The sequence below is a fragment of the Trichoderma reesei genome, assembly GCF_000167675.1.
Source record: "Trichoderma reesei QM6a unplaced genomic scaffold TRIREscaffold_10, whole genome shotgun sequence".
In the NCBI taxonomy this organism is placed as follows: domain Eukaryota; kingdom Fungi; phylum Ascomycota; class Sordariomycetes; order Hypocreales; family Hypocreaceae; genus Trichoderma; species Trichoderma reesei.
Genome location: NW_006711157.1, coordinates 1,021,703 through 1,035,280, shown reverse-complemented (window position 1 = coordinate 1,035,280; position 13,578 = coordinate 1,021,703). Strand labels below are relative to the sequence as shown.

The 13,578-nt window shown below is 55.1% G+C and overlaps 5 protein-coding genes across 5 annotated transcripts; 1 reads left to right on the top strand and 4 right to left on the bottom strand.

Annotated features, from left to right (window-relative positions):
- Positions 1–179: 179 nt before the first annotated feature.
- On the bottom strand, positions 180–1,174 carry TRIREDRAFT_41312 (uncharacterized protein; the record flags this gene model as incomplete). Its single annotated transcript, XM_006965528.1, has 2 exons — positions 180–1,056; positions 1,125–1,174. Coding segments are annotated over 2 exons (927 nt in total), but the record flags the coding sequence as incomplete, so codon positions are not given.
- Positions 1,175–2,623: 1,449 nt separating this feature from the next.
- On the bottom strand, positions 2,624–4,820 carry TRIREDRAFT_48686 (uncharacterized protein; the record flags this gene model as incomplete). Its single annotated transcript, XM_006965667.1, has 1 exon — positions 2,624–4,820. A coding segment is annotated over exon 1 (1,782 nt), but the record flags the coding sequence as incomplete, so codon positions are not given.
- Positions 4,821–5,647: 827 nt separating this feature from the next.
- On the bottom strand, positions 5,648–9,522 carry TRIREDRAFT_122144 (uncharacterized protein; the record flags this gene model as incomplete). Its single annotated transcript, XM_006965666.1, has 5 exons — positions 5,648–5,858; positions 5,926–8,295; positions 8,351–8,616; positions 8,677–9,119; positions 9,290–9,522. The coding sequence occupies 5 exons, from the start codon at positions 9,520–9,522 to the stop codon at positions 5,688–5,690; spliced, it is 3,483 nt and encodes a 1,160-aa protein (XP_006965728.1). The 3' UTR covers positions 5,648–5,687.
- A 729-nt stretch (positions 9,523–10,251) lies between these two features.
- TRIREDRAFT_62169 (protein kinase) lies at positions 10,252–11,697 on the top strand (the record flags this gene model as incomplete). The annotated part of the gene is made up of 2 exons (XM_006965821.1): positions 10,252–10,507; positions 10,571–11,697. 2 exons carry the CDS (start codon positions 10,252–10,254, stop codon positions 11,695–11,697), a joined length of 1,383 nt encoding a protein of 460 aa, XP_006965883.1.
- A 382-nt stretch (positions 11,698–12,079) lies between these two features.
- rpl28 (ribosomal protein L28) lies at positions 12,080–13,239 on the bottom strand. Its single transcript, XM_006965665.1, has 4 exons — positions 13,149–13,239; positions 12,839–12,947; positions 12,688–12,777; positions 12,080–12,526 (listed from the first exon to the last, which is right to left on the bottom strand). Exons 1-4 carry the CDS (start codon positions 13,178–13,180, stop codon positions 12,308–12,310), a joined length of 450 nt encoding a protein of 149 aa, XP_006965727.1. The 5' UTR covers positions 13,181–13,239; the 3' UTR covers positions 12,080–12,307.
- Between the last annotated feature and the right edge of the window lie 339 nt (positions 13,240–13,578).

The following is a 13,578-nucleotide window of genomic DNA, read 5'->3' as shown; positions in this document are numbered from 1 at the left end:
ATCCAAGAAGGAGCACATCGAATACTTCCAGGTGCAGTGCTAGACTCACAGATCCAGGCCCTTGACGACTGTTCGTTCCTGGCTACCTTACCCAATGCACAGCCCAGCATATCGAGTTATGAGTTACATACCCCATCCTAACATCACCTCCCGCTCATATTCCCCTCGACCTCAACCCCAACCTCCTCCACCGTCCACTCCCACAGCCTCCCCGCCAGCTCATCACTCCTACACTTTGCGCTCCCAGCATGCGGCCTCCCAACCGGCTCAAACAGCGCCACCTCTCCCCCCTCATCACCCTTCCTCATCCTCCCCCTGACATCCGCCGCCGTCGCCGCCCACAGGGTATTATACGCGCCCTCCCTCGGCGTCAGCATCCCCAGCGGACTCATCCCCCACGTGAGCACCCTATCCACCAACCCCAGCCTCGTAATCATCTCCGTCTTGACAACGCCAGGATGCACCGCAACGCTCGTAATCTGCGGGAACCTCTTCCCAAGCTCTCTTGCAAAAAGCACATTGGCCAGCTTACTCTGTCCGTACCGCGCCCACTTCCCAAGCAGCAAGTTCTCCTGCTTGGTCTTGAGACCAGCAAAGTCGATTCCATTGACGGGATGCGTAAAGTATCCCAGCGACGTCACGGCCACGAACCTCACATCCTTCTCCTTCTCCCCCTCCTCTTCTTTCTCCGCGTCGGGCACAAAGTCCCCTGCCGTGCGGAGCATCACGGGGAGGAGCCGGAGGAGGAGGGCTGCGTTGCCGAGGTGGTTCGTTCCAAACTGGATCTCATAGCCATCCTTTGTGAGGCCGGGCGGGACGGCGAGGATGCCCGCGTTTGCGATGAAGATGTCCAGGCGGTCGTGCTTGAAGTGCGTCTCTGCTGCTTGGCGGACGCTTTCGAGGCTGGCTAGGTCGCAGGGGATGAATGTGATTGATTGGGGGGATAAGTTGCTCTGGGATATGACGGTGGCGGCGGAGAGCGTGTTGCGGCCTGTGAAGTAGATGTGGGATGGGTTGTGTTTTGCAAGTTCGAGAACGGTTTGTTTGCCGATGCCGCTTGTGCCTTTGAATTGTTGTGGTGTCAGTTTCTGAGGTGTTTCTGTAAAGGGGTTGGATTGGGAGACTTGCCTCCAGTGATGAGAATGACTTTGCCGGCGAGGTTGGGCACGTCTGTGTCGGGATTGTATGAAAGGCCCATTGTGGAGAGTCTTATAAGTGACGGATATGAGATGACTGCAAGGTCGAGCATGCTGTCTTACAAAATCTCAAGTGAAAGCGGGTTTGCTCTTCAGGCTCTCGATCCTTTACGTGCCTCATTACTTTTATGCCTTTCTCAGTCCATCAATTCCTGTAGTCAACCGGAGCATCGAATCCCTCCTTCAACACCGTGCACTGCAACCAACGAATCTCTTCCTCCTTCCTCTTTCACTCCCTTTTCTCAATATCCCATGCCAAAGCTCATGTTCTACGGAGTTGAAGAGGTGGGTCGCCGGAGGGACTTCATACCGGCGGAGGAGCACTACCAGATATTATCCCTGTTTGGTGTAGTTTGCCATGGACGATGTTAGTACGGGATAATGATTTGACGCTGGCACTCCGTTCCTGGTCGATAAAAGTTCCAGTAGGTATGGTGGAAATGAAGCATCGAAAGGTGTTCAGGAACATGGTCTCATTGCCAAATAGGCTGCGTGTAGCACCATCATCATCATCACGTTGCACTGGCTATGAGTTTACAGGTTCCTTTGCAGTTCTTTGCAATGCCACATGTATCCGAAGGCGCTGAAGCTCCAATCCCTTTCTCATACAGGGCATGCCACAATGCTGTCCCCCCTCTGGCCAACGAAAGGGGGGGTTGAGTCCAACCCACAAAGCCAAGGACGGGCAAACGCGAGACGACATGATCAAACAAGATGCGAGCAAGAACAACAAGAATTGAACACCATTGTTAACCCCAACTGCCCAAAAGGACTACTCTAACACAAAACGATCAAACAAAGTGCGCCGGCCAGATGCTTCTTCTGCTGTAAATCGGCATCGTCCCCAACGCCCCACGCCGCGCAATCTCAACGCCAGACTTCCTCTAACTGCCCGCAGCCTCGAGCCCTAGCAGCAGCTCCCGCTCCAGTTCGTCAAACTCGGCCAGGCTGTCTCCCTCTGTGCTTTGAGGCGGAGCAGCTGCGTCGCTGCTGCTGGGGTCGCCCTCGCCGTTCGGTGTATGTACAGCTCGCAGTGATGAAGCCCCCCGGTTCCGTGATACCCGCTGCTTCTTCGCCAGCGCACTCTCGCCTACGGGATTTGACCCTTCTCCGTCAGACTCCATGGTGGATTCTCTGTCTTTGCGCTTTGTGCCCCGTCTCTCCGGGTCGTCGCTGTCGTCGGCCTCACCATCTGTGGTTTCGCCGTCGTTCTCGCCATCCTCCTCCTCGTCCGCTTCTTCATCGCCTTCGGTATTGCCATCGTCGTTGTCGTTGTCGTCTTCATCATCATCATCATCGTCGTCATCGTCATCGTCCAAGCCCAAAAACTCCTTGAGTTCCTCGTCAAAATCACCCATGTTCATATTGTTGATGCCGGCATCTTCCGTTTCGGCCGCGCTGGTTTCCGCAGTCTCCTCTGACCTCTCGCGGTCCGCATCGAGAATGGGCATGTAGTACGGGCTTTCGTCCAGCCTCCGCCATTGGCTAAGGCAGTCCGCCAGCCAATTCTGGTTCACAATCTTGATACTTGGGATCTTGGCCGCCTGCTGCACCTTTTTCGTCCGAGGCCGCGCCAAGGAAACCACGAGATGAGTGACCCTCGGCGAAATGCTATCAACGACCTGGGCGCCGAAGCTCTGCGCTTGCATTCCGATTTCAGACTCTTCGATATTGACTCCCAGCGGCACGAGACCTGACAGACAAATGACAAGACCCGACAGAACGCTAGACTTGAGTTCGTCCAGTATATCGCCCACGTCCGGAACCAGCGACAAGTCCACCCCATCATCAGGCTGGGATTTCCTGCGCGCTTTCGTATGCCCCGGTGGATGTGTCGGCTCCGACATTCTCCTCTCTGCCCGTCTCCTGTCGTACATGTCGTAAAATGCAGCATGAAGATCAGTCAAGTGATCTTGCAGGGTGACGAGTTCTTCGTCATCGTCATTCAAGAGATGCTGTCTGTGATGGAATGCTGATGATGATCCGTCACCTTCCGAGTCCTCCTTATCCAGCTCCTCTTGCATATGCAGCAATGGGCGATCAGTCAACTGCTTCTCCAGCGTCTTTTCCTGTTCCTCCTCCTGGACCTTGAGACTAGCCTCATCGCCGCCTCCCATTCGCGCAAGTTCATCGAGTGGTGAGACCTTTTCTCCCGGGATGGCGTTGTCCGAGTTGGGAACCAGACCGTTTGGCTTCGGCGGAGACGGTAGGATGTCCTGCCTCTTGGGTAGAAAGCTGGAGTTGATATCCCCTATGCCTTTGAAGAAGTCGTACGGCGCAACCTTGATCAAGTTCGGTCGGTTGTTGGGCCAGACATCGGCGCGGTCGTCAATGATGACGACCATGTCGGTGCTCACTGGGAACAATCTCTGCAAGCTCTTTGCCGTGATGCTTCCATTCTCGTCTCGGCTGATGACACGGTTTCCAAAAAGCTTCTTGTCGGGGTCCACTATACGCGCAATATTAAGGGCGTACGCGCGGGTTCCCATGGTATACACGTGCAGCTCGTACTTTGTAGAGACGGCTTCCAAGAACTCCTTCAGGCCCGGCCGCAGCTTGATGTAGTAGGTACACCCGCTGGCCAAGCCTCTGGGCCCGTCGTCGTTGAGCTGGAAACTCTTGACATCCTTGACGGCTTCGTGGTTGGGATTCGTCGGGTCGCGCTGCCACTCCCCGATCGTCGGCTCTATGCACGCGTGGATAATGGTCTGGTCCAGGTCGACCACCAGGCTCAGCTTTCGCTGGCGCAGCAGGCGCTTCTGGGTGTCGTGTTCCGCCCGCTTGGCCACGTTCGGGCTCACCATCAGGCCCGTCTGGTCGTGCACCATGTTGATCATGGCCCGATCCGTGTCCTTCTCTTCGCTGGCCCAGTTGATCTCGGTCATGTCTGCGCCGCAAAGACTGCAAAGGCCCTGGATCTGCACCTCGTGTCCGCAGGCTTCTTCGACGGTCATGCACGGCATGTCGGCCGCTATCGTCTGGCCCTCCTGGATGCGCCACTCCTTCAGCGTGCCCTCGGCCGGGCTGTCGAACTCGGTATACGTAGTCTCGTCCACCCACTCATCGTCGCTGATTTTGCGTCGCCAGGTGAACTTGTACTCTATTATCGTCTCCTGCTTCTTGATCGACTCGCCCGGCTTCTTGAGGAGCTTGGTGATGACGATGGGATAGTGCAGGCGCGAGCCCAGAGAGACAACCTTGTCGTGCATTTTCTTGGGCTGCGCGACTCGAGGCTATCTTGGGCTCTGCGCGTTGTGTTGTGTTGTGTTGTCGTGCCTCTTTTTCCTTTCTTTATCCGCAAGCTCGCAGAGCTCCTAGAGCTACTCGGGTGGCACGAGCGTTGGCGACGGACAGCGCAAGAGCAATTGGAGCGTCAATTGCTTGCTCCAAGGCGATACTGAAAAGCTTCCCCGTGCGCAGTCCTGATCTCAGCAGCGACAATAGCCAAGCCCATGGCCCTCACAGGCGCGAGATCCGACGAGAGAGTTCGCAGGTAAAGCGGCGGAACAGGAGCTCGCGACGAAGCGCAGTGGCAAATGCCGGGACACGGACTCTAGATGGCAAAAGGCAAAAGAGAAGATGCCCGAGGTTGTAGCACGATGGCGGTGAATAGTTGATGGTTTGGCGATGGCCCTTTGCCCGGGAGCAGAAGCTGTCTGTCTGTTATGGCGGGAGATGGTTAAAGGTCCAAGTTTCTGGCGCAGGTGCTGGTGAGGGTGACGTGACGCAGCAGCTTGCCCGCAAGCGTTTGGCTCAATTGAGAGCAAGCTGAAAAGCTCTGTACATGTACCTACGCAAGTACCAAAGTCACTTCCAGCGTCGCTGAGTCGGAGCACGCGCCCCCACCAAAACTAACCGCTTGTTTCTATATCAGGCTAGAGCAAACACGGGTCACGTGCATTTCCTGCCTTGTCGATTTGTGCTTTGGCTTTGTTTGTCTTGACAAAGTGGCGCTAGAGCGATCCAGACAGGCTAAAGCTGTTATGGCTGCGGCAAGTACCGAGAGACTTCCGAAACACCGCCTTGAGTGTCTTGAGAATCTAGGGTAGTGGTTCAAGGTTCTACGAACAAGTCTTGCAACAGCAGCTCAGTTTGTCATACCGTGGGACGGAGGACTCAAGCCCCTGAATTGATGATGGATGTCGACTCGACAATTCCTTGATAAGCAAGATGAATTAACCGAGACACTACTACACTGTTTCTATAATTTCATCCGAATTCCAGTGCAGACACAAGCTGTTATTCTATCGACATGCAGGAGTTCTCTCTCTCCGAGAGCTCATTGATCTGCTGCAATCTTCACATTATCTTATAGAGAATGATCCAAGCTTGTAGTGCCTGATTGATAGTGGCATGCATCAAACTTCATATCGCATTGCATTCATACATGGTATGGTACGGGCATCATCACGGTGGCCCATCTATATACAAGAAATATCAACTCCCACGCAGGCACTCCACGCTGCAAACAGACGAAACGGACAGCGACACTCAAGCGGCGGCCTGCACAATCTTGAACCCCTCGGAAATAAGCTTTGTAATCTCCTCATTCTTGTGCTGCAACAAGCCCAGGGCAAAGGCGACATCGTTCCACTGACGCTCCGTCTCGCAGCGCGCAAGCCTGGCTGCGAGCTTCTCCGATAGCTGTTTGGCGTGTTTGTCCTACATAAAACGGCCCCGTTAGCGTTTGCGCGTTTGCATCCCTTGTACTCGCCAGTAGACGTCTTACCTTTTCAACAAACCCGAGAAGGAATCGGATGATGCGCCTGAAGCTCTCCTCCTCCATGTCACCTGCGCTCAGCAAGCTAAACATGTCCACAAAGTGGTTGTACACCGCATTGTCCTTGGTGCTGAGCTCTGTGAAGAACATCTTGGCAAGATCGGCAATCCGCCTGTCCTCGTCCTCCATGCACTTGGCCATCTCGCCCAGCTGCCCCTTGACCTTGACCTGACCAGCCAGGATCAGGAACGTCAGCGTCATCAAGCATGTCCGCTTCACCGACACGTCCGTATCTGCCAGACGCCTGTACAAAAAGTCTGTGTTCTCGTCAATCAGATGGTTGAAGCAGACGGCCATGTCACCCAGCGCAATGACGGCATTCGATCGGACCGTGGCATCGGGAGACCGCTCCATGATTGTGATGAGAAGTGGAAGGTTGGTCTCGCAGTACTCGGACGACACGCACATGAGCTTCGCGAGGCACAGCGTGGCCGCCGCCTGCAAGCCCTCGTCTGCGTATGTGGTGTTGTTTGCGCAAATCTCCGACACAAGGGGCCCAAATGTTGCGAGGAGCGACGCCGGCCCGTACAGAAGCTCCCGCTCCCGGATGTGCGCCATGGCCTCTGTGAAGTCATCCTCCGTCGTGCCACCAATGAGGTCCAGCTCGTCCGCGTCTTCCTTGTCCTTGTCCGCCTTGGAGGGCGCCTGCTTCTCCTTCTCCTGTTTCCGACGCTTAAAGTCGAGTTCGCAGAGCTCGAGATGTACAATCTGCTTGATTGCGACCTGACCAACGATGAAGAGGAGCTGAGAGAGGGCAATAGCATCATCGCGCTTCCTCGGCTTCTCCTGTGACGCTGGCACGGCACCCGGTGACCTGGGGTCCGCAAAGTCGGGCGTCGTGTGCTGATCTCTTGAATTTGGTCGTGAACTGGGGCGGCCAAAAACCTCTTTGGCCTTGCGCCGGATGATGGCCGAGCAAAGGATGTCGGGATGCTTGGAGAGGGCGTAGATGGCATTGATTGCCTGCTCTGCCACGCCATACCACTCTTTGCTGTCAGAGGGCACATCCGTTATGGCCGCTAGTCGTGAGCAGACTGCATGGTCGTTTGGAAGCCGCGAGAACTTGGCGGTTGACTCCTTGGCTTGTCTCCCCGTGGGGTTGATCCGCCTCAGGGCAATGCAGGTATACTTGGCCAGCTGCAGGTCGTTCCGCCCATGGGCTCCCAGTCCGGTCCGGAGCATCGTCTCGATCTCGCCCACTGCAATCTCAGGGATGGCCGATGCCAGCATCCCCAGCACAATGATGGCGCCTCGTCTCTGCGTCTTGGAGATTTCCCGTTTCTGGACGCCGTACACCTGCCAGAGCTTGGCCACGACGGTTTCGTGAATGACGCCGCCCTTCATCATGGTGGCGAGCAGCTGCTCAAGTGAAGTCAGTTCGGCAGGCGTGGCCCCAAAGGTCAAGCTGATCATGTTGCGCGCAATGTAGTTGGCGGCATCGTTGGGGCTGAATGAATCTGGCGCCTCGAAGAATAGTCTCCTGTAGCACTCGATGAGGTGTGTCTGTACACCTTTGCCCTCGTCGCTGTTGCCCTTGGTCCAGATCAGTCTCAGCATTCGCCGGATGCCGACCTTGTTCTGCTCAATGTTGTAGGCGTCGCCGACTTCGAAATAGTCAATGGCTTCGATGACCTCGCTCTTGTTCCGAGACCCAAGAAGTTGGCAAATGAGCTCCGTTGCGTCGTGCAGCACGTCAATGAACTTGAGGGCCTCGTTGTAGTATCGCCTAGTGAGGGTGAGCTTTTCAATCGCCTCGCTTGTAGCCGCTTCCGCCTGTGCCTTTTGAACCGCTTCAAACACCTCCTGATCCGTCATCTGCTTGGGCTTCTCTGGGGATGCGACTTGTGTAGCCTCATCGAGGAGACTGTGGTCGACTGTCGCATCCGCCAAGCCAGCAATACCCGGAGGAGGCTTCAGCGCATTAAGCTCTTCGTCAACCTTGTCGAGGCGAGCCTGCCACTCCTTTCGGGAAAGTTGAGCGCCGTGCATGACAGTGAACGGATGGGTCTTGATGAGTGTGCCCAACAACTTGATGGCATTGCGCCTCACGTTGCTGCTCTTGTCTTCGAGGCTTCTGCAGGCAAGCTCGGCAGCCTTTTGCCGTCGCTTGGGAAACTTTTGCTCAAGCTCACATAGCTTCACATAGACTTGCAGGACACGACATCTTGCGTAGGGGTTGATGTCGAGGAAGCGCTCCTCAAGCACGTCAAAGAAGGCATTGAGCTGGGACTTGTGGTTTTCGCTTCGCTCTTCTTGCCTGCTGAGATAGGCGATCATGTTGCCGCAGACCTCGATCAAGGCGCATCGGAGGGTATATGACTGGACGGCGGTTAGCTGTAAGAATTGCGCTTTGTATAGCTTGGGGTATAATCACCTCGCTGTCGAGCTGCTTGGCAAGCATCGTCATCTGCTTGATCACCAGCCTTGGAGCAAGCTCTGATAACTTTGCGATGAATGCAGAGACCGACTTTGGTCCTCGGGTATCATTGGAGTTGAACTCCTTGTTGCTGATCTCGCGCAGTACTTCGTCGGTGAGCTGCGGATAGTCGTATGTTTCGGCCAGGATGTGGAGGAACTCAGCCATTGGCTCTGAGAGATGCTCGAAGTATGTCAGGTTCTGAATGACGTTGATTTGTGCGGCTGTAATTTGTGTCAGCAAACTGCAGAGGCATCTTTGGCAAGAGACGAGGCATAGCATACCGTAGCCATGGCCATGGTGCTTGACCGCGATGCACAAGACCTTGAAACAGTGCATCTTGATAGTCGTTGCCTTGACACGCTGTTCGTTCTCCAGAATCATGTAGACCGGTCGCGTCAGCAAACCAACAAATGTATCCCTCTCGCTCGTGGTCAGGAATATCCTAGACAGCTTGAGCTTGAGGGTCTTGCACATGATTTCCAATGCGCCCTGGAGCTGTGACGCCGAGTCCCAGACATCGTCTCTTTGTGATGCTGTCTTCTTCGGCTTTCCTCTCCCTCTCGCCACCGGCGCCGCGGACGACTTTTCTGCAGCTTTTGTCTCGACGGCCGCAATGGTCCACTGAAGTAGGAATCCGTAGATCTCGAGCAGTTGCTTGTGATGCGCCACGGAGTCCTGCTCATCGGGCGATTCGATGTCGCTGTGCACAGCGTCCGCTTCGGCGCTGAGGCCGCTCATTACCAAGTCGAACACTTTGCTGAGGATGTGAGCTGGTATATAGGGGGTATATCTGTCGTTGAGCCATCAGTCAGCAGCAGATTCACGATTTCTCCCCCTCGACCCCCATATCTTGTCCTAGTATCGTCTTCGCAAAGGGTATCCTGTGAGTCGTACTTGAGGAGAAATTGTAATGAGTCGATGTTGACGGCCCGCAGAATGGCATCTGGATTGTCCGCGACCGCGTCGATGATGGGATTCAACACAGGGTTGATGACCTGGTTTGTCAGCGCCTCGGGGTCATTCTCGCAGTCGAACAAGGCGGCATCTGCTTCGGGCGTCGGAATCGTCGCGGGATCGGACATGTAATGCTTCAGCGCATCGTTGATGTCGAAGCTGATGGTCCCCATGATGGGCGGTTCTTGCGCCGCGAGTTGGCGGGGTGTCGAGCTTGGGTATCGATGGTTATGCAGATGTAGAGAGAAGACGAAGCTCTGTGAAGCCGGCTGTTGGGCGTGTGGTTCGAAATTCGGCCAGCTGAGACTCTGATGCAGGATCGCAGCCTCGCCCTGCGTCGTAATTTTGCTGCTTGGGTGCTTGTCGCCACTGCTATGTCGGCGGATGGATCAATGTTCAAGGGTTGTTTTTGCGGCAAATGGCGGGGATGCATCCATGTGAGGCCCTTGGCAACCAATCTGTTTATTTTCTTCGACGCGACTCGAGGCCTTTGGACGCCCCGCCATGCGCTGGCCGGGCGCGTTTTCAGCCACTGAGCAGCCGCTGCAGCTGCCCCGAAGCCGCCGGAAAAGCCCCTCCACAGGCCCTAGAAGAACCCAGCACTTCGCTGGGACCTGCATTGGATTCGCTGGTGCATGATATCAAGCGTGATAGAGCTTGTACACGGACTTTTTGTTTCTTTGTTGAATCGCGGCCAAGTCCAATTGACTCCCAGAACTGCCTCTTTGCTGTGTTTCTTGGGAGATATACGCAGCTGAGTTTGGCCGGCATACAGTTTTGGGTGCTTCCTCGTCCCCATTGTTTGGAGGTCAAAGCCGGCAGCCATGGCGACGGCTATGCTGCGGCCAGTGGAGGAGACCTTCGATATCCACGAGGATGCGAGAACAGAGGAGACGGAGGTCATGGTGGACGAAGACGATGTAGATGGCCAGGACGCTGCCACAATTGGCGAACCAGAGGTGGAGGACGAGGAGGAAGCCGTGGAAGAGCAGGAAGAAGTAGTAGAAGAAGAGGAGGAGGAGGAAGAAGAAGAAGAGGAGGAGGAGAGCTCGGACGAGGAGCAGGTCGAAAGCAGTGTCCAAGCCGACATGGACAGGCTGCAGCATGATTTCCCCGGGTTTCGAGATCGGTATCGGCTGATCAAGCGTATTGGAGAAGGTGTGTCGAACCATCCATTGCTAGAATTTCTTTAGCCAAGTGCTTACTGTTCTGTTTCTTCAGGTACATTTTCCACCGTCTTCAAGGCCGAGGACATCCACTACGACAGATACGACAACAGCTGGGATCACGAAGACGACTTGTCAAAATGGGCGTCTCCTCCTCTCAAGGGCCGATCGAGCCAGTCCCGCTCTCCACGGAAGCGAGCGCGTTATGTTGCTATAAAGAAGATCTACGTCACATCCAGCCCGGCCCGCATCCTCAACGAGCTGGAGCTGCTTCACGACCTGCGACAGTGCCCTTCGGTCTGCCCTCTCATCACCGCCTTCCGCCATACCGACCAAGTCGTTGCCATACTCCCCTACTTCCGACACGGCGACTTTCGAGCCTACTTTCGCGAGATGACGATTCCTGACATTGCCATTTATCTTCGATCGCTCTTCACGGCTCTCAAGAGCGTACACGAGCACAAGATACTACACCGAGACATCAAGCCTACCAACTTCCTCTACGATCCCACAACCCAGCACGGCGTCCTCGTCGACTTTGGCCTGGCCGAGCGAGAAGGCACCGACAGCAAGCAGTGTCTGTGCCACGAGACAAGAGAAACGCGAAAACATCGCCAGGCCTCCTCCGTCTGGGCGCAGACCTCCATGACCACCCAGCCGGGCTACCCAAAATCCGACACGCGCCCCTCCCGCCGTGCCAATCGGGCGGGAACTCGAGGCTTCCGCGCCCCTGAGGTGCTCTTCAAGTGCACGGAGCAGACCACGGCGATTGACATCTGGTCAGCTGGCGTCATACTCCTCACCATACTGTCCAAGCGATTTCCCTTTTTCAACTCCGCCGATGACGTCGAGGCAATGATTGAGATTGCGACGATATTCGGGACTAAGCGGATGAAGGCGGCCGGACTGCTGCACGGCTGCGTCTTCGAGACCACGATACCCACCATTGGCCAGCAGGGCTTCACCATGGAGAAGATTATCCTGTGGAGCACGTGCAGGACGGAAGACAAGCCGTTGACCCCTGACGAGAAACTGGCGATTCGATTTCTGGAGCGATGCATGGAGCTGGATCCGAGCCGACGCATCACGGCGCAGGAGGCTCTGGATCATGAGTTTTTGAACATTGGGATGGCATCCCAGGAGACTGCTGACGAAGACGAGGTCGACATGCTGCCGGCATGAATCAGGAGGGACCTCTGTAGGACTAGCATAATAGATAATGACGACCGTTACGCATTAGCTGGGTTTGGACATGCAATGATGAAACGAACAATGGGGCTTCGGGTCTTTCAGGTAGAGGGAATGGACTAATATGTACTAGAAGATCATGTATGGTATGATGAGGACTGAGTCGATATCGGCGTTTTAGAGCATCGCGTCATCAACTCTGGCAGCGACTAGAGCAGACAAAGGCTGAATCTTGAAATCTGTAAGGGGGAACCCTCCTTTTGACCTCAACCGTGATCATCAAGATCTTCTGGAGGAAAGGGTTGGAAGAGGTCTCCCTCATCTTGCACGGAGACCGGGGGGCGGACGAGACCAGTGGGCGAATTTTTTAATTTTTCATTCGTTAACAAACTCCGTTAAAGAGTCCCTGATGCAATGCTCGTAGCCGACCAACCCAATCCCTTCTTGTTCCCCAAAAAAAGAAGACCACTTTGTCTCGGTATACATTTGGGGTTGAAAGGCGAAGGGATTTCTATTTTCCACCTTTGAGAAAAAGTGCCCGGTTCCAAATCCACAAGCCTTACTCCAGCACACACCAGCATGTTGATTCTTTTTCAAATGCCATTTACGCAACCAGCTCGACGACACCACCAGCCTCCTTGATCTTCTGCTCAGCGAGCTTGCTGACCCATCGCGCGCGGACAACCAGGGGGATTTCGGGAATGCGGCCCTTGCCGAGCAGCTTGGAGTAGCCCAGGGGCAGGAGGTCGAGGACGGGGACGGTGTCCTTCTTCTCGCCGGAGACGTAGGCGTTACGGGTCTCGGTGGGGACGAGTGACCACAGCTAGAATCCTCTTGTTAGCCAATCTGTTCCCTCATGAACACGCCCGATATAACCCTTCTCTTGCTGGCATCTCATAGTTCCTCCAATTGTCCACCAATCATCCCAAGAGGCCAGAAAGAGAGAGGGCATTCGTCGCGGAGAAGGATGTTGCAATTAAGTACCTTGTCGAGGTTGATGATGGGCTTCCAGAAGTGGTTCTGCTGCTTGTGGAAGTACCGCATACCAACCTTACCGAAGTAACCAGGGTGGTACTGTCGAAATGGTCAGTTAATCTGTTCCGGGGCCTCTCGTCGTTGTACAGTCGGTTCGAACCTTGTCCATGTTGGTGCGGTGGTGGTGCTGACCACCAGCCAGACCACGACCACCGGGGTGCTTGCGGTGCTTGCCGACACGACCCTTTCCGGCGGAGACGTGACCGCGGCTATATGGCGAGAAAAGAAAAAAAGCGATATGTTAGCCTTCCATTGCAACTGGCAAAATCTCCCTCCCATATCTCGTCGTCGTTTGTTCCATCGCTGGCCGTTCCAGAGTCACCACGACGGGCAGTGCCCTCAGGAGTTCGGCAGCCGCGACAAACGTTCTCCCAGGTCATCCATTCATCCAGGCGGGCTCATCAACGTACTGCTTGCGGGTCTTTGAAGTTCGGGTAGGCATGGCGACGGTTGTGGTGTTGTCGCTTCTCCGATGTGTTGCGTCGAAGGACTTGAAAGTGGGTGGTGATGTTTTTGCGGCCGGCGGCTTTGGCACTTGCTGCTGCCCCGGAAAATTGCTAGGCGAGAGGGCAGCACAGCCCTAAGCCCGATTGTGATTTGCGCAGCCCGCACCCGAATTGAATTGTGCATTTACAATCACGTGCGATAAGCCCCACGTGCTTTCGCGGCATGACCGTGATAAGCAGTTGTCGCGCTTTTATCGCAGTGTGGGGTGAATTTGGCCAATCCCGCGCTTCTGAGGGAATGTGATGCCAACTCCTGCCGCTTTGCGCGAACGCCGTTAGACGCGCTTCAACAACCAACAATTCGATGTTGATGATGCTTTCTGATGATGCATCG

Bases quoted from the DNA above. Each gene is read 5' to 3' on its own strand.
- rpl28 (XM_006965665.1), bottom strand. From the start codon at position 13,180: ATGCCTACCCGAACTTCAAAGACCCGCAAGCA. The intron at 12,948-13,148 runs GTACGTTGATGA...CTCGCCATATAG, and splicing joins ACTTCAAAGACCCGCAAGCA to CCGCGGTCACGTCTCCGCCG. The intron at 12,527-12,687 runs GTACTTAATTGC...AGAGGATTCTAG, and splicing joins CCATCATCAACCTCGACAAG to CTGTGGTCACTCGTCCCCAC.